The 20,762-nt window shown below is 51.6% G+C and overlaps 2 protein-coding genes across 4 annotated transcripts in view; one reads left to right on the top strand and one right to left on the bottom strand.

The window, feature by feature from the left end:
• The window catches only part of afg3l2 (AFG3-like AAA ATPase 2), a 511,786-nt gene that overhangs the window by 165,548 nt on the left and 325,476 nt on the right, over positions 1 to 20,762 (top strand). The gene's annotated exons all lie outside the window — the stretch shown is intronic.
• The window catches only part of amph (amphiphysin), a 55,485-nt gene that overhangs the window by 2,136 nt on the left and 32,587 nt on the right, over positions 1 to 20,762 (bottom strand). Inside the window, exons 16-22 of the mRNA XM_072462183.1 lie at positions 15,548 to 15,577; positions 15,443 to 15,478; positions 14,695 to 14,868; positions 12,987 to 13,139; positions 11,295 to 11,357; positions 6,767 to 6,940; positions 6,543 to 6,644 (exon numbers count right to left, since the gene is read on the bottom strand). Coding sequence (XP_072318284.1) covers positions 6,543 to 6,644; positions 6,767 to 6,940; positions 11,295 to 11,357; positions 12,987 to 13,139; positions 14,695 to 14,868; positions 15,443 to 15,478; positions 15,548 to 15,577 — 732 coding nt within the window. The remainder of the gene's footprint in view (positions 1 to 6,542; positions 6,645 to 6,766; positions 6,941 to 11,294; positions 11,358 to 12,986; positions 13,140 to 14,694; positions 14,869 to 15,442; positions 15,479 to 15,547; positions 15,578 to 20,762) is intronic.

The raw sequence follows: 20,762 nt of genomic DNA, 5'->3' as shown, positions 1-20,762 counted from the left end.
AAAGGACGTCTGTTTGGTGTTGGACACGCCCACTAAAGGACGTCTGTTTGGTGTTAGACACGCCCACTAAAGGACCTCTGTTTGGTGTTAGACACGCCCACTAAAGGACCTCTGTTTGGTGTTAGACACGCCCACTAAAGGACCTCTGTTTGGTGTTAGACACGCCCACTAAAGGACCTCTGTTTGGTGTTAGACACGCCCACTAAAGGACGTCTGTTTGGTGTTAGACACGCCCACTAAAGGACCTCTGTTTGGTGTTGGACACGCCCACTAAAGGACGTCTGTTTGGTGTTAGACACGCCCACTAAAGGACCTCTGTTTGGTGTTGGACACGCCCACTAAAGGACGTCTGTTTGGTGTTAGACACGCCCACTAAAGGACCTCTGTTTGGTGTTAGACACGCCCACTAAAGGACGTCTGTTTGGTGTTAGACACGCCCACTAAAGGACCTCTGTTTGGTGTTGGACACGCCCACTAAAGGACGTCTGTTTGGTGTTAGACACGCCCACTAAAGGACCTCTGTTTGGTGTTAGACACGCCCACTAAAGGACCTCTGTTTGGTGTTAGACACGCCCACTAAAGGACGTCTGTTTGGTGTTAGACACGCCCACTAAAGGACCTCTGTTTGGTGTTAGACACGCCCACTAAAGGACCTCTGTTTGGTGTTAGACACGCCCACTAAAGGACCTCTGTTTGGTGTTAGACACGCCCACTAAAGGACCTCTGTTTGGTGTTAGACACGCCCACTAAAGGACGTCTGTTTGGTGTTAGACACGCCCACTAAAGGACCTCTGTTTGATGTTAGACACGCCCACTAAAGGACGTCTGTTTGGTGTTAGACACGCCCACTAAAGGACGTCTGTTTGGTGTTAGACACGCCCACTAAAGGACCTCTGTTTGATGTTAGACACGCCCACTAAAGGACGTCTGTTTGGTGTTAGACACGCCCACTAAAGGACGTCTGTTTGGTGTTAGACACGCCCACTAAAGGACGTCTGTTTGGTGTTAGACACGCCCACTAAAGGACCTCTGTTTGATGTTAGACACGCCCACTAAAGGACGTCTGTTTGATGTTAGACACGCCCACTAAAGGACGTCTGTTTGGTGTTAGACACGCCCACTAAAGGACCTCTGTTTGGTGTTAGACACGCCCACTAAAGGACCTCTGTTTGATGTTAGACACGCCCACTAAAGGACCTCTGTTTGATGTTAGACACGCCCACTAAAGGACCTCTGTTTGGTGTTAGACACGCCCACTAAAGGACCTCTGTTTGGTGTTAGACACGCCCACTAAAGGACCTCTGTTTGGTGTTAGACACGCCCACTAAAGGACCTCTGTTTGGTGTTAGACACGCCCACTAAAGGACCTCTGTTTGGTGTTAGACACGCCCACTAAAGGACCTCTGTTTGGTGTTAGACACGCCCACTAAAGGACCTCTGTTTGGTGTTAGACACGCCCACTAAAGGACCTCTGTTTGGTGTTAGACACGCCCACTAAAGGACCTCTGTTTGGTGTTAGACACGCCCACTAAAGGACCTCTGTTTGGTGTTAGACACGCCCACTAAAGGACCTCTGTTTGGTGTTAGACACGCCCACTAAAGGACCTCTGTTTGGTGTTAGACACGCCCACTAAAGGACCTCTGTTTGATGTTAGACACGCCCACTAAAGGACCTCTGTTTGGTGTTGGACACGCCCACTAAAGGACCTCTGTTTGGTGTTAGACACGCCCACTAAAGGACCTCTGTTTGGTGTTAGACACGCCCACTAAAGGACCTCTGTTTGGTGTTAGACACGCCCACTAAAGGACGTCTGTTTGGTGTTAGACACGCCCACTAAAGGACCTCTGTTTGGTGTTAGACACGCCCACTAAAGGACCTCTGTTTGGTGTTAGACACGCCCACTAAAGGACCTCTGTTTGGTGTTAGACACGCCCACTAAAGGACGTCTGTTTGGTGTTGGACACGCCCACTAAAGGACGTCTGTTTGGTGTTAGACACGCCCACTAAAGGACCTCTGTTTGGTGTTAGACACGCCCACTAAAGGACCTCTGTTTGGGGTTAGACACGCCCACTAAAGGACGTCTGTTTGGTGTTAGACACGCCCACTAAAGGACCTCTGTTTGGTGTTAGACACGCCCACTAAAGGACGTCTGTTTGGTGTTAGACACGCCCACTAAAGGACCTCTGTTTGGTGTTAGACACGCCCACTAAAGGACCTCTGTTTGGTGTTAGACACGCCCACTAAAGGACGTCTGTTTGGTGTTAGACACGCCCACTAAAGGACCTCTGTTTGGTGTTAGACACGCCCACTAAAGGACCTCTGTTTGGTGTTAGACACGCCCACTAAAGGACGTCTGTTTGGTGTTAGACACGCCCACTAAAGGACCTCTGTTTGGTGTTAGACACGCCCACTAAAGGACCTCTGTTTGGTGTTAGACACGCCCACTAAAGGACCTCTGTTTGGTGTTAGACACGCCCACTAAAGGACCTCTGTTTGGTGTTAGACACGCCCACTAAAGGACGTCTGTTTGGTGTTAGACACGCCCACTAAAGGACCTCTGTTTGGTGTTAGACACGCCCACTAAAGGACCTCTGTTTGGTGTTAGACACGCCCACTAAAGTAAGTAAGTACATGTTATTTCTACAGCACCTTTCACAGACAGAAGTCACAAAGTGCTTCACAAAACACAGAATAAAACAATAAAACACAAAAAAAAACTTACAGTGAACAACACATATACAACAATATACAACAATATAAAGTCAAATCAGTCCCTGAAACAAGTGCAATTAAAAGGCTCGACTAAATAAAAAGGTTTTAAACTGAGCCTTAAAAGCAATAACTGAGTCCAGTGACCGAGAACCCTTGAAAGTTCTGATTTAAAAGCTTTAACAAATGTAGGGTATTATACGAGTACAAGTACTGTAAGTACTAGTACTGTAAGTACTAGTACTGTAAGTACTGTAAGTACTAGTACAAGTACTGTACTAGTACAAGTACTGTAAGTACAAGTACTGTACTAGTACAAGTACTGTAAGTACAAGTACTGTAAGTACTAGTACAAGTACTGTACTAGTACAAGTACTGTAAGTACAAGTACTGTAAGTACTAGTACAAGTACTGTACTAGTACAAGTACTGTAAGTACAAGTACTGTACTAGTACAAGTACTGTAAGTACAAGTACTGTAAGTACTAGTACAAGTACTGTACTAGTACAAGTACTGTAAGTACTTGTACAAGTACTGTAAGTACAAGTACTGTACTAGTACTAGTACTGTAAGTACAAGTACTGTAAGTACTAGTACAAGTACTGTACTAGTACAAGTACTGTAAGTACAAGTACTGTACTAGTACAAGTACTGTAAGTACAAGTACTGTAAGTACTAGTACAAGTACTGTACTAGTACAAGTACTGTAAGTACAAGTACTGTAAGTACTAGTACAAGTACTGTACTAGTACAAGTAATGTAAGGTTATGAATGTCCTCCCACTTGTGAAAGAGGGCGGGGCATTCAGGGTTGGTATCGATTAAAGAATAGTTCAAGAATTCAAACATGACGTTGCATAAGTGTGAGTGAGTGATGTCATATTTTAAGAGTAAATTGTGGCACCAGCCGCATAATCGGCAATTTTAACAACTCTATAATCAGAGATCTAGATTAATTAATTAATTAGAAATGAATTTGCTCGTTGATCTAAAGGTTTGAGAACGTAACCGTGACATTGACCTTTTCTGGAAATGAAAGAACACTTTACAAACTTTACACTTTTACATTTTTCAAATGTGGTTTATGAAGATTTAATGACCAAAGAATGAAACAGATAAATATGAAGCAGGAATATGCAAATGAGTCGATCACAGATGGAAAACACTAGACCTGATGGTTCTAGATCAATCTGTGAGACGGGCCTGCGAGGGGCCCGAGGGCCTGCGAGGGGTCCGAGGGCCTGCGAGGGGTCCAAGGGCCTGCGAGGGGTCCAAGGGCCTGCGAGGGGTCCAAGGGCCTGCGAGGGGTCCAAGGGCCTGCGAGGGGTCCAAGGGCCTGCGAGGGGTCCAAGGGCCTGCGAGGGGTCCAAGGGCCTGCGAGGGGTCCAAGGGCCTGCGAGGGGTCCAAGACTGCGAGGGGTCCAAGGGCCTGCGAGGGGTCCAAGGGCCTGCGAGGGGTCCAAGGGCCTGCGAGGGGTCCAAGGGCCTGCGAGGGGTCCAAGACTACGAGGGGTCCAAGGGCCTGCGAGGGGTCCAAGGGCCTGCGAGGGGTCCAAGGGCCTGCGAGGGGTCCAAGACTGCGAGGGGTCCAAGGGCCTGCGAGGGGTCCAAGGGCCTGCGAGGGGTCCAAGGGCCTGCGAGGGGTCCAAGACTGCGAGGGGTCCAAGGGCCTGCGAGGGGCCCAAGGGCCTGCGAGGGGTCCAAGGGCCTGCGAGGGGTCCAAGGGCCTGCGAGGGGTCCAAGACTACGAGGGGTCCAAGGGCCTGCGAGGGGTCCAAGGGCCTGCGTGTCGTTCCTGTCGCCTCCAGGCTTCACTCAGGGGTCACTCAGGGGTCACTCAGGGGTCACTCAGGGGTCACTCAGGGGTCACAGGGCTGCTCTGGAGCTCGGCTCTGACGTTGTCTGGCCAAAGAACGACTGGATCAGGTTCTGCGATCTGCGTTCTCCTTGGCTCTGAGGCGTTCTCCTTGGCTCTGAGGCGTTCTCCTTGGCTCTGAGGCGTTCTCCTTGGCTCTGAGGCGTTCTCCTTGGCTCTGAGGCGTTCTCCTTGGCTCTGAGGCGTTCCCAAATGAAAAGGCGTCGTGCTGCTCCACAGATGTGGCTGGTAAAAGGTCCTTGCTTGATTTGCGTGATGCAGCATCGATCACGTTTTTAAAGACGGGCTCAGGGTTCTTAGTTCCAGGAGGGAACATTAGCTTCTCTTGGAAAAGTCTCTGTCCCGTAGCTTAGCATCGCTCACGCTAACTAGGCCCGAGGCCCAGAGGCCCAAGGCCCCGAGGCCCGAGTCCCCGAGGCCCGAGTCCCCGAGGCCCCGAGTCCCCGAGGCCCCGAGGCCCCGAGGCCCAAGGCCCCGAGGCCCGAGGCCCGAGCCCAGTGTCATGGACCTTGGTGGGGCCCTGGATGGAGGGTCGAGCTTCGAAGGAAACTCGGATGGAACTGACTGACCCTGGGGGGGGTGAAACTATCCACAAAACAAGTTCTGAAAGAGTTAAATTGACATAAGACGATAAGTCGATTAAAGTCGATTAAAGTCGATTAAAGTCGATTAAAGTCGATTAAAGTCGATTAAAGTCGATTAAAGTCGTGGGATGATCGTCGGTTAAAACCACTAAAAGCACAAAGTCTTTGAGCGTTTGTCCTGGAGACATCGTTATTCTCTGTGATCCAGAGTCATTTGAGGAAAAGTTATTTTCAAAGTTCAGAGCGTCTCTGTCTCTGTCACGTCCTCTGTCCTCGAGGACGTGAAGCTCCACACGGAGCTGATGACACTTTAGCCCGCAGTCCTGTCACCATGGCAACAGTCCTGTCACCATGGCAACAGGGGAGGACATCTGCAGATCCTACACAAATATTACCATCAAGGGGCTGAAGTGGTCACTGCCGAGTTTCATTATTATAAGAACTCCTTATTTGTCAAAGCTTTTCATGTGATTCTCTTTTACATCTGGTGAAAAACCTGCAGACCTTTTGTCCTCCAGACCTTTTGTCCCCAGACCTTTTGTCCTCCAGACCTTTTGTCCTCCAGACCTTTTGTCCTCCAGACCTTTTGTCCCCCAGACCTTTTGTCCTCCAGACCTTTTGTCCTCCAGACCTTTTGTCCTCCAGACCTTTTGTCCCCCAGACCTTTTGTCCCCCAGACCTTTTGTCCTCCAGACCTTTTGTCCCCCAGACCTTTTGTCCCCCAGACCTTTTGTCCTCCAGACCTTTTGTCCCCCAGACCTTTTGTCCTCCAGACCTTTTGTCCTCCAGACCTTTTGTCCCCCAGACCTTTTGTCCTCCAGACCTTTTGTCCTCCAGACCTTTTGTCCCCCAGACCTTTTGTCCTCCAGACCTTTTGTCCTCCAGACCTTTTGTCCTCCAGACCTTGAGTCTCAGCTCAGTTCTATTTGGTACCAAACCTTTGGTCATAAAGTTTTACCAGTTTAAGTTTGTAACATCTGTGTTTAGTTTGTTCTGATCAGCTCCTTCCATGTTGTAAGAACAGATTTGACCCAGGGATTCTCCACTTCCTCCTCATGACTCAAGCGTCTGTCATCTGCAGTAAGACCTGTACAGGAACCTCAGGCACCACATGACTCTCAGTATAAGACCTGTACAGGAACCTCAGGCACCACATGACTCTCAGTATAAGACCTGTACAGGAACCTCAGGCACCACATGACTCTCAGTATAAGACCTGTACAGGAACCTCAGGCACCACATGACTCTCAGTATAAGACCTGTACAGGAACCCCCGGCACCACATGACTCTCAGTATAAGAACTGTACAGGAACCCCCGGCACCACATGACTCTCAGTATGAGACCTGTACAGGAACCTCCTGGTTCAGTACCTGGTCTTCCTGGTTCACCGTAGGAACCACCAGGACCACGTCTCCCCGACTCAGCTCCAGCTCATCTGAATTTGCCGCGTCAAAGTCGTGCACGGTCTCCACCTGGAGAAAGAGACCAGGGTTAGTCTGTAGACCGGGTCCGGGTCTAGACCGGGTCTGGGTCTAGACCGGGTCCGGGTCTAGACCGGGTCCGGGTGTAGACCGGGTCCGGGTGTAGACCGTACCCGATAGAGGAAGTCCTGGGGCAGCGTCCCGTCACTCGGCCCGATGTGCTGGACTCCGGAGGCGGAGCTGTTTCCCACGGCAACAGTCGGAGAGATGATGTCGACATCACGGTCGTCGTCGCCTTCGTTACTCGAGGCCGGTTCAATCACCACAGACGGAATGGACATCGTCTCCTGGAGCGAGAACAGAGTGAGACACAAGGACACACAGAGACACAAGGACACACAGAGACACGAGGACACACAGAGACACGAGGACACACAAGGACACACAGAGACACAAGGACACACAGAGACACAAGGACACACAGAGACACGAGGACACAGAGACACGAGGACACAGAGACACAAGGACACACAGAGACACAAGGACACACAGAGACACAAGGACACAAGGACACACAGAGACACAAGGACACACAGAGACACAAGGACACACAGAGACACGAGGACACACAAGGACACACAGAGACACGAGGACACACAGAGACACAAGGACACACAGAGACACAAGGACACAAGGACACACAGAGACACAAGGACACACAGAGACACAAGGACAGACAGAGACACAAGGACACACAGAGACACGAGGACAGACAGAGACACGAGGACACACAGAGACACGAGGACACACAGAGACACGAGGACACAGAGACACAAGGACACACAGAGACACGAGGACACAGAGACACGAGGACACAGAGACACGAGGACACACAGAGATACGAGGACACACAGAAACACGAGCACACACAGAGACACAAGGACACAGAGACAGAAGGACACACAGAGACACAAGGACACACAGAGACACGAGGACACACAGAGACACGAGGACACACAAGGACAGACAGAGACACGAGGACACACAGAGACACGAGGACACACAGAGACACGAGGACACACAGAGACACGAGGACACACAAGGACACAGAGACACAAGGACACACAGAGAAACGAGGACACACAAGGACACACAGAGACACAAGGACACACAGAGACACAAGGACACACAGAGACACAAGGACACACAGAGACACAAGGACACACAGAGACACAAGGACACAAAGAGACACAAGGACACACAGAGACACAAGGACACACAGAGACACAAGAACACAAGGACACACAGAGACACAAGGACACACAAGGACACAAGGACACACAGAGACACGAGGACACACAGAGACACAAGGACACACAGAGACACAAGGACACACAGAGACACGAGGACACACAGAGACACGAGGACACACAAGGACACAGAGACACAAGGACACACAGAGACACAAGGACACACAGAGACACAAGGACACACAGAGACACGAGGACACACAAGGACACACAGAGACACAAGGACACACAGAGACACAAGGACACAGAGAGACACAAGGACACAGAGAGACACAAGGACACAGAGAGACACAAGGACACAAAGAGACACAAGGACACACAGAGACACGAGGACACACAGAGACACAAGGACACACAGAGACACGAGGACACAAGGACACACAGAGACACAAGGACACACAAGGACACAAGGACACACAGAGACACAAGGACACACAGAGACACAAGGACACACAGAGACACGAGGACACACAGAGACACAAGGACACACAAGGACAGACAGAGACACACAGAGACACAAGGACACACAGAGACACAAGGACAGACGGAGACACGAGGACACACAGAGACACGAGGACACACAGAGACACGAGGACACAGAGACACGAGGACACACAGAGACACGAGGACACACAGAGACACAAGGACACACAGAGACAGAAGGACAGACAGAGACACAAGGACACACAGAGACACAAGGACAGACAGAGACACGAGGACAGACAGAGACACGAGGACACACAGACCCACGAGGGCACACAGAGACACAAGGACACAGAGAGACACAAGGACACACAGAGACACAAGGACAGACAGAGACACGAGGACACACAGACCCACGAGGGCACACAGAGACACAAGGAAAGACAGAGACACAACGACACACAGAGACACAAGGACACAAGGACAGACAGAGACACAAGGACACACAGAGACACAAGGACACAAGGACACACAGAGACACAAGGACACACAGAGACACAAGGACACACAGAGACACAAGGACACAAGGACAGACAGAGACACGAGGACACACAGAGACACAAGGACAGACAGAGACACGAGGACAGACAGAGACACGAGGACACACAGAGACACAAGGACACACAGAGACACGAGGACACACAGAGACACGAGGACACAGAGACATGAGGACACAAGGACACACAGAGACACACAGAGACACAAGGAACACAGAGACACAAGGACACAGAGACACAAGGACACACAGAGACACAAGGAACACAGAGACAAAAGGACACACAGAAACACGAGGACACAAGGACAGACAGAGACACGAGGACACACAGAGACACGAGGACACATAGAGACACAAGGACACAAAGAGACACGAGGACACACAGAGACACAAGGACACACAGAGACACAAGGACACACAGAGACACGAGGACACACAGAGACACGAGGACACACAGAGACACAAGGACACACAGAGACACGAGGACACAAGGACACAGAGAGACACAAGGACAGACAGAGACACAAGGACAGGCAGACACACAAGGACACAAAGAGACACAAGGACAGACAGAGACACGAGGACACACAGAGACACAAGGACACACAGAGACACAAGGACACAAGGACAGACAGAGACACGAGGACACACAGACCCACGAGGACACACAGAGACACAAGGACACAGAGAGACACAAGGACAGACAGAGACACGAGGACACACAGAGACACACAGAGACACGAGGACACACAGAGACACAAGGACAGACAGAGACACGAGGACACACAGAGACACAAGGACAGACAGAGACACGAGGACACACAGAGACACAAGGACACACAGAGACACAAGGACACAAGGACAGACAGAGACACGAGGACACACAGAGACACACAGAGACACAAGGAACACAGAGACACGAGGACACACAAGAGACACAAGGACAAACAGAGACACGAGGACACACAGAGACACACAGAGACACAAGGACACACAAGGACACAAGGACAGACAGAGACACGAGGACACACAGAGACACACAGAGACACAAGGAACACAGAGACACGAGGACACACAAGAGACACAAGGACAAACAGAGACACGAGGACACACAGAGACACGAGGACACACAGAGACACGAGGACACAAGGACACACAGAGACACAAGGACACAGAGACACAAGGACACACAGAGACACAAGGACACAAGGACAGACAAAGACACGAGGACACACAGAGACACGAGGACACACAGAGACACGAGGACACACAGACCCACGAGGACACACAGAGACACAGGATAGACAGAGACACGAGGACACACAGAGACACAAGGACACAAGGACACACAGAGACACGAGGACACAAGGACAGACAGAGACACAAGGACAAACAGATACACACAGAGACACAAGGACACACAGACACAAGGACACACAGAAACACGAGGACACAAGGACAGACAGAGACACGAGGACACACAGAGACACCAGGACACACAGAGACACCAGGACACACAGAGACACGAGGACAAAAGGACACACAGAGACACAAGGACACACAGAGACACGATGACACAAGGACACACAAGGACACAGAGACACAAGGACAGACAGAGATACAAGGACACACAGAGACACGAGGACAGACAGAGACACGAGGACACACAGAGACACGAGGACACACAGAGACACGAGGACACACAGAGACACGAGGACACACAGAGACACAAGGACACACAGAGACACGAGGACACACAGAGACACGAGGACACACAGAGACACGAGGACACACAGAGACACAAGGACACACAGAGACACAAGGACACACAGAGACACAAGGACACACAGAGACACGAGGACACAGAGACACGAGGACACAGAGACACGAGGACACACAGAGACACAAGGAAAAACAGAGACACGAGGACACACAGAGATACGAGGACACACAGAGACACGAGCACACACAGAGACACAAGGACACAGAGACAGAAGGACACACAGAGACACAAGGACACACAGAGACACGAGGACACACAGAGACACGAAGACACAAGGAAACATAGAGACACGAGGACACACAGAGACACGAGGACACACAGAGACACGAGGACACAGAGACACGAGGACACAGAGACACGAGGACACAGAGACACGAGGACACACAGAGACACAAGGACACACGGAGACACGAGGACACACGGAGACACGAGGACACACAGAAACACGAGGACACACAGAGATACGAGGACACACAGAGACACGAGGACACACAGAGATACGAGGACACACAGAGACACGAGGACACACAGAGACACAAGGACACAGAGACAGAAGGACACACAGAGACACAAGGACACACAGAGACACAAGGACACACAGAGACACGAGGACACACAGAGACACTTACAGGCTCCTCCACCGGACTCTCTTTTTTCTGAACGTCCCCAACAACAGAAGCTTCTTCTAAAGCCTAAAATAAGAAATCATATTTATGATCGTTTGGACTTCACATGAGCCACTCCAGCCCCCAGAGGGCGCTGTGGGGGTTAAGGGTTAGGGGTTAGGGGTTAGGGGTTAAGGGTTAGGGGTTAAGGGTTAGGGGTTAAGGGTTAGGGGTTAAGGGTTAAGGGTTAGGGGTTAGGGGTTAAGGGTTAGGGGTTAGGGGTTAAGGGTTAGGGGTTAAGGGTTAAGGGTTAAGGGTTAGGGGTTAGGGGTTAAGGGTTAGGGGTTAGGGGTTAAGGGTTAGGGGTTAGGGTTAAGGTTAAGGGTTAGGGGTTAAGGGTTAAGGGTTAGGGGTTAAGGGTTAGGGGTTAAGGGTTAGGGGTTAAGGGTTTAAGGGTTAGGGGTTAAGGGTTTAAGGGTTAAGGGTTTAAGGGTTTAAGGGTTAGGGTTTAAGGGTTAGGGGTTAAGGTTTAAGGGTTAGGGGTTAAGGGTTAGGGGTTAGGGGTTAGGGGTTAAGGGTTAGGGTTTAAGGGTTAGAGTTTAAGGGTTAGGGGTTAAGGGTTAGGGGTTAGGGTTTAAGGGTTAGAGTTTAAGGGTTAGGGGTTAAGGGTTAAGGGTTAGGGTTTAAGGGTTAGGGTTTAAGGGTTAAGGTTTAGGGTTAGGGGTTAAGGGTTAGGGGTTTAAGGGTTAGGGGTTAGGGGTTAGGGGTTTAAGGGTTAGGGGTTAAGGGTTAGGGGTTAAGGGTTAGGGTTTAAGGGTTAGGGTTTAAGGGTTAGGGGTTAAGGGTTAGGGTTTAGGCTTAGGGGTTAAGGGTTAGGGTTAAACCCAGACCCATGTGATTTACGTTTTCACAATTCTTTGTTTTACATTTAATTCACGCCCATTTCAATAGTTTCTCAGTGAGACAACACCAGGAGCTCATTGTTTGGTCCTTGTTCACATCAAATGCATCGTAAACTTCAGGTTTGGACTCAAGAGTGAACATTATTGATGGATCAGCAGAATTAGCGGGACCGTTCGCCATGTTTACTACTGTCGACCACCTGTTTACTTCCACCCGGCTCCCGCCATGTCGTCCCCGCCATGTCGTCCTCGCCATGTCGTCCCCGCCATGTCGTCCTCGCCATGTCGTCCTCGCCATGTCGTCCCCGCCATGTCGTCCTCGCCATGTCGTCCCCGCCATGTCGTCCTCGCCATGTCGTCCTCGCCATGTCGTCCTCGCCATGTCGTCCTCGCCATGTCGTCCCCGCCATGTCGTCCCCGCCATGTCGTCCTCGCCATGTCGTCCCCGCCATGTCGTCCTCGCCATGTCGTCCCCGCCATGTCGTCCTCGCCATGTCGTCCTCGCCATGTCGTCCTCGCCATGTCGTCCCCGCCATGTCGTCCTCGCCATGTCGTCCTCGCCATGTCGTCCCCGCCATGTCGTCCCCGCCATGTCGTCCCCGCCATGTCGTCCTCGCCATGTCGTCCCCGCCATGTCGTCCCCGCCATGTCGTCCCCGCCATGTCGTCCTCGCCATGTCGTCCCCGCCATGTCGTCCTCGCCATGTCGTCCCCGCCATGTCGTCCTCGCCATGTCGTCACTTCCTCCTTTCCAATTCCCTATATGACCTAGTGCCAACCCTCGTGTCAGTCACTGACACCATCAGTGTTTGTACCTCTGGCCCTGGTTCTTCTGGTTCTTCTGGTTCTTCTGGTTCTTCTGGTTCTTCTGGTTCCTCGGCTGGGACCTCGGCTGGGACCTCGGCTGGGACCTCGGCTGGGACCTCGGCTGGGACCTCGGCTGGGACCTCAGGACTCAGGTCTGTGGACTGGAGGACAGGGTTAGACGGGAGGACAGGGTTAGACGGGAGGACAGGGTTAGACTGGAGGACAGGGTTAGACTGGAGGACAGGGTTAGACGGGAGGACAGGGTTAGACGGGAGGACAGGGTTAGACTGGAGGACAGGGTTAGACTGGAGGACAGGGTTAGACGGGAGGACAGGGTTAGACTGGAGGACAGGGTTAGACTGGAGGACAGGGTTAGACTGGAGGACAGGGTTAGACTGGAGGACAGGGTTAGACTGGAGGACAGGGTTAGACGGGAGGACAGGGTTAGACTGGAGGACAGGGTTAGACTGGAGGACAGGGTTAGACGGGAGGACAGGGTTAGACGGGAGGACAGGGTTAGACTGGAGGACAGGGTTAGACGGGAGGACAGGGTTAGACGGGAGGACAGGGTTAGACTGGAGGACAGGGTTAGACGGGAGGACAGGGTTAGACTGGAGGACAGGGTTAGACGGGAGGACAGGGTTAGACGGGAGGACAGGGTTAGACTGGAGGACAGGGTTAGACGGGAGGACAGGGTTAGACTGGAGGACAGGGTTAGACTGGAGGACAGGGTTAGACGGGAGGACAGGGTTAGACTGGAGGACAGGGTTAGACTGGAGGACAGGGTTAGACGGGAGGACAGGGTTAGACGGGAGGACAGGGTTAGACTGGAGGACAGGGTTAGACGGGAGGACAGGGTTAGACGGGAGGACAGGGTTAGACGGGACGTCCTGCTCGTCGTTGACTTTATCGTCATCATTTAAATCAACCGCAAACACAAAAATAGGCGACTCCCAAAGGGAAAATGTGGCCTCTAGAGTTTGGGTCATTACTGTATATACTGTATATACAGTATATATACTGTATATACACAGTATATATACTGTGTATATACAGACTGTGTATATACTGTATATATACTGTATATATACTGTGTATATACAGACTGTGTATATACTGTATATATACTGTGTATATACAGACTGTGTATATACAGTATATACAGTACATATGCAGTATAGAGTATATATACAGTATATATACAGTATATATACTGTATATATACTGTGTATATACAGTATATATACAGTATATATACTGTGTATATACAGTATATATACAGTATATATACTGCATATGTACTGTATATATACTGTATATACACAGTATATATATACAGTATATATACTGTATATACAGTATATATACAGTATATATACTGTATATATACTGTATATACTGTGTATATACAGTATATATACTGTATATACAGTATATATACTGTATATACAGTACATATGCAGTATAGAGTATATATACAGTATATACAGTCATGGATCATGTTAGATGTAGTTTGTGTTGCCATAGTAACCAGCATGTGCATGTGCAGAGGGAATTTTCATGCTAATTCAGTTCTGACTCAAATTGAGGAATCACATGGACCTAAAGGGCCAGTCATGATGGGGTCAGGGGTCAGGAGGTGGGCTTGGGTGGGATGGGCGGAGCTTCTGATGAAGGAGGAGGGAGCTGATTGGTGGATAAGGTCATGTGACTCACTGGAAGCTCTTGCGTTACACTTTGCTGCTCTTCTGCTTTAAGCTCCTCCCCCGGTGTCAACTTCACCCTCTCCTCTTCCTGTGTAGGCCCCTCCTCATCCAGTTTAGGCCCATCCCCTTCAGCGCTGGGGGGGCAGGTGGGCGGAGCCTGTTCGCCTTCAGTGGAAACTTGGTTCTTAAAAAAAACACATTTTAGTGTCAAAACAGAAAAACACTGCAGACGCGTGAGAGACGACGCTCTCCTCGAAAACAAGACGTCGACCGCGTGAGAGACGACGCTCTCCTCGAAAACAAGACGTCGACCGCGTGAGAGACGACGCTCTCCTCGAAAACAAGACGTCGACCGCGTGAGAGACGACGCTCTCCTCGAAAACAAGACGTCGACCGCGTGAGAGACGACGCTCTCCTCGAAAACAAGACGTCGACCGCGTGAGAGACGACGCTCTCCTCGAAAACAAGACGTCGACCGCGTGAGAGACGACGCTCTCCTCGAAAACACCCAATTTAATACAAAAGTTGTGTCACTGAAGCTGGAGATGATCCTGAAGCCAATTTATGAAAAAGCCTTGACTATTTTAAGTATCACCATTTTATTATGATGGACACACACCACATGACACACAAACACACACCCGAGCCACACCCGAGCCACACCCTGCAGTCATTTATCACATGGATCATGTGATCATTCATGCTCTGTCCTTTCCTAAATAAATAAAGTGTCAGATGCCCTCCCAAGCATCACTCACCATTTTATCAAAATCTGCAAAGAACGCCCCATCATCCTAAAAACACAACAACCAATCAGTTTCAAGAAGTCAATCAGCTACAAGAACAGACCAATCAGGACTCACCGTTGAGAATCCATTGAAAGCATTGGCCGCCTGAAAAAGAGGCAGAGATTAGGGGACATCAGGCAAATGTAAGACGTTTGGCTGCAGCTGATGTGGAGCTCTATGGGTTTAATGCTCGATTATCGACACCTGACCCCTGACCCCTGAACCAAACCTTACCCAACTCAACAGAGCCAGACTGATGGTCCCACACATGAACTATTGTTGACCCTGTCTCAAGTCTCTCACTTCTCTGTGGCCAAGCGTTAAAGCAACTTCCTGAGCAAATAACCAATGTTTAGTTTAGTCTATTTTATTTATAAATCCAATTCTATTGAAAATCCTCAATAACTTCACCTCCTTAAAAACATGTGCATCTGAGACTAGACCCTGACCCTGACCTTGACCCTGACCTTGACCCAGACCCTGACCTTGACCCTGACCTTGACCCAGACCCTGACCCTGACCTTGACCCTGACCTTGACCCTGACCCTGACCTTGACCCTGACCTTGACCCTGACCTTGACCCAGACCCTGACCTTGACCCAGACCCTGACCTTGACCCTGACCTTGACCCTGACCCTGACCTTGACCCTGACCCTGACCCTGACCTTGACCCTGACCTTGACCCTGACCTTGACCCAGACCCTGACCTTGACCCTGACCTTGACCCTGACCCAGACCCTGATCCGGACCCTCACCCTCACCCTTACCCTGACCTTGACCCAGACCCTGACCCTGACCTTGACCCTAACCCAGACCCAGACACGGAATCAGCTCCAGATCGTCTAATATTGTAGGTTTCAACCTCACCCAGAGCACCCAGGGGAACCATAACCTCACCCAGGGGAACCATAACCTCACCCAGGGGAACCATAACCTCACCCAGGGGAACCATAACCTCACCCAGGGAACCATAACCTCACCCAGGGGAACCATAACCCAGGGGAACCATAACCTCACCCAGGGGAACCATAACCTCACCCAGGGGAACCATAACCTCACCCAGGGAACCATAACCTCACCCAGGGGGAACCATAACCTCACCCAGGGGAACCATAACCTCACCCAGGGAACCATAACCTCACCCAGGGGAACCATAACCTCACCCAGGGAACCATAACCTCACCCAGGGGAACCATAACCTCACCCAGGGGAACCATAACCCAGGGGAACCATAACCCAGGGGAACCATAACCTCACCCAGGGGAACCATAACCTCACCCAGGGAACCATAACCTCACCCAGGGAACCATAACCTCACCCAGGGGGAACCATAACCTCACCCAGGGGAACCATAACCTCACCCAGGGAACCATAACCTCACCCAGGGGAACCATAACCTCACCCAGGGAACCATAACCTCACCCAGGGGAACCATAACCTCACCCAGGGGAACAATAACCCAGGGGAACCATAACCCAGGGGAACCATAACCTTACCCAGGGGAACCATAACCTCACCCAGGGAACCATAACCTCACCCAGGGGAACCATAACCTCACCCAGGGGAACCATAACCTCACCCAGGGAACCATAACCTCACCCAGGGGGAACCATAACCTCACCCAGTGGAACCATAACCTCACCCAGGGAACCATAACCTCACCCAGGGGAACCATAACCTCACCCAGGGAACCATAACCTCACCCAGGGGAACCATAACCTCACCCAGGGGAACCATAACCCAGGGGAACCATAACCCAGGGGAACCATAACCTTACCCAGGGGAACCATAACCTCACCCAGGGAACCATAACCTCACCCAGGGGAACCATAACCTCACCCAGGGAACCATAACCTCACCCAGGGGAACCATAACCTCACCCAGGGAACCATAACCTCACCCAGGGGAACCATAACCTCACCCAGGGAACCATAACCTCACCCAGGGGAACCATAACCTCACCCAGGGGAACCATAACCTCACCCAGGGAACCATAACCTCACCCAGGGGAACCATAACCTCACCCAGGGGAACCATAACCTCACCCAGGGAACCATAACCTCACCCAGGGGAACCATAACCTCACCCAGGGAACCATAACCTCACCCTGGGGAACCATAACCTCACCCAGGGGAACCATAACCTCACCCAGGGGAACCATAACCTCACCCAGGGAACCATAACCTCACCCAGGGGAACCATAACCTCACCCAGGGAACCATAACCTCACCCAGGGGAACCATAACCTCACCCAGGGAACCATAACCTCACCCAGGGGAACCATAACCTCACCCAGGGAACCATAACCTCACCCAGGGAACCATAACCTCACCCAGGGGAACCATAACCCAGGGGAACCATAACCCAGGGGAACCATAACCTCACCCAGGGGAACCATAACCTCACCCAGGGAACCATAATCTCACCCAGGGGAACCATAACCTCACCCAGGGAACCATAACCTCACCCAGGGGAACCATAACCTCACCCAGGGAACCATAACCTCACCCAGGGGAACCATAACCTCAACCAGGGGAACCATAACCTCACCCAGGGGAACCATAACCCAGGGGAACCATAACCCAGGGGAACCATAACCTCACCCAGGGGAACCATAACCTCACCCTGGGGAACCATAACCTCACCCTGGGGAACCATAACCTCACCCAGGGGAACCATAACCTCACCCAGGGGAACCATAACCTCACCCAGGGGAACCATAACCCAGGGGAACCATAACCCAGGTAACCCAGCCCATGAACTATTGTTGACCCTGTCTCAAGTCTCTCACTTCTCTGTGGCCAAGCGTTAAAGCAACTTCCTGAGCAAATACTCAATGTTTAGTTTAGTCTATTTTATTTATAAATCCAATTCTATTGAAAATCCTCAATAACTTCACCTCCTTAAAAACATGTGCATCTGAGACTAGACCCTGACCCTGACCTTGACCCTGACCTTGACCCAGACCCTGACCTTGACCCTGACCTTGACCCAGACCCTGACCCTGACCTTGACCCTGACCCTGACCTTGACCCTGACCTTGACCCTGACCTTGACCCAGACCCTGACCTTGACCCAGACCCTGACCTTGACCCTGACCTTGACCCTGACCCTGACCTTGACCCTGACCCTGACCTTGACCCTGACCTTGACCCTGACCTTGACCCAGACCCTGACCTTGACCCTGACCTTGACCCTGACCCAGACCCTGATCCGGACCCTCACCCTCACCCTTACCCTGACCTTGACCCAGACCCTGACCCTGACCTTGACCCTAACCCAGACCCAGACACGGAATCAGCTCCAGATCGTCTAATATTGTAGGTTTCAACCTCACCCAGAGCACCCAGGGGAACCATAACCTCACCCAGGGGAACCATAACCTCACCCAGGGGAACCATAACCTCACCCAGGGGAACCATAACCTCACCCAGGGAACCATAACCTCACCCAGGGGAACCATAACCCAGGGGAACCATAACCTCACCCAGGGGAACCATAACCTCACCCAGGGGAACCATAACCTCACCCAGGGAACCATAACCTCACCCAGGGGGAACCATAACCTCACCCAGGGGAACCATAACCTCACCCAGGGAACCATAACCTCACCCAGGGGAACCATAACCTCACCCAGGGAACCATAACCTCACCCAGGGGAACCATAACCTCACCCAGGGGAACCATAACCCAGGGGAACCATAACCCAGGGGAACCATAACCTCACCCAGGGGAACCATAACCTCACCCAGGGAACCATAACCTCACCCAGGGAACCATAACCTCACCCAGGGGGAACCATAACCTCACCCAGGGGAACCATAACCTCACCCAGGGAACCATAACCTCACCCAGGGGAACCATAACCTCACCCAGGGAACCATAACCTCACCCAGGGGAACCATAACCTCACCCAGGGGAACAATAACCCAGGGGAACCATAACCCAGGGGAACCATAACCTTACCCAGGGGAACCATAACCTCACCCAGGGAACCATAACCTCACCCAGGGGAACCATAACCTCACCCAGGGGAACCATAACCTCACCCAGGGAACCATAACCTCACCCAGGGGGAACCATAACCTCACCCAGTGGAACCATAACCTCACCCAGGGAACCATAACCTCACCCAGGGGAACCATAACCTCACCCAGGGAACCATAACCTCACCCAGGGGAACCATAACCTCACCCAGGGGAACCATAACCCAGGGGAACCATAACCTCACCCAGGGGAACCATAACCTTACCCAGGGGAACCATAACCTCACCCAGGGAACCATAACCCAGGGGAACCATAACCCAGGGGAACCATAACCTTACCCAGGGGAACCATAACCTCACCCAGGGAACCATAACCTCACCCAGGGGAACCATAACCTCACCCAGGGAACCATAACCTCACCCAGGGGAACCATAACCTCACCCAGGGGAACCATAACCTCACCCAGGGAACCATAACCTCACCCTGGGGAACCATAACCTCACCCAGGGGAACCATAACCTCACCCAGGGAACCATAACCTCACCCAGGGGAACCATAACCTCACCCAGGGAACCATAACCTCACCCAGGGGAACCATAACCTCACCCAGGGAACCATAACCTCACCCAGGGGAACCATAACCTCACCCAGGGGAACCATAACCTCACCCAGGGAACCATAACCTCACCCAGGGGAACCATAACCTCACCCAGGGGAACCATAACCTCACCCAGGGAACCATAACCTCACCCAGGGGAACCATAACCTCACCCAGGGAACCATAACCTCACCCTGGGGAACCATAACCTCACCCAGGGGAACCATAACCTCACCCAGGGGAACCATAACCTCACCCAGGGAACCATAACCTCACCCAGGGGAACCATAACCTCACCCAGGGAACCATAACCTCACCCAGGGGAACCATAACCTCACCCAGGGAACCATAACCTCACCCAGGGGAACCATAACCTCACCCAGGGAACCATAACCTCACCCAGGGAACCATAACCTCACCCAGGGGAACCATAACCCAGGGGAACCATAACCCAGGGGAACCATAACCTCACCCAGGGGAACCATAACCTCACCCAGGGAACCATAATCTCACCCAGGGGAACCATAACCTCACCCAGGGAACCATAACCTCACCCAGGGGAACCATAACCTCACCCAGGGAACCATAACCTCACCCAGGGGAACCATAACCTCAACCAGGGGAACCATAACCTCACCCAGGGGAACCATAACCCAGGGGAACCATAACCCAGGGGAACCATAACCTCACCCAGGGGAACCATAA

This window comes from Eucyclogobius newberryi, unplaced genomic scaffold (genome assembly GCF_026437365.1).
Source record: "Eucyclogobius newberryi isolate DKJ021-1_F unplaced genomic scaffold, fEucNew1.0.hap1 SCAF_39, whole genome shotgun sequence".
In the NCBI taxonomy this organism is placed as follows: Eukaryota; Metazoa; Chordata; class Actinopteri; order Gobiiformes; family Gobiidae; genus Eucyclogobius; species Eucyclogobius newberryi.
The sequence above is the reverse complement of the archived record's forward strand: the minus strand, read 5'-3'. Positions and strand labels throughout refer to the sequence as shown.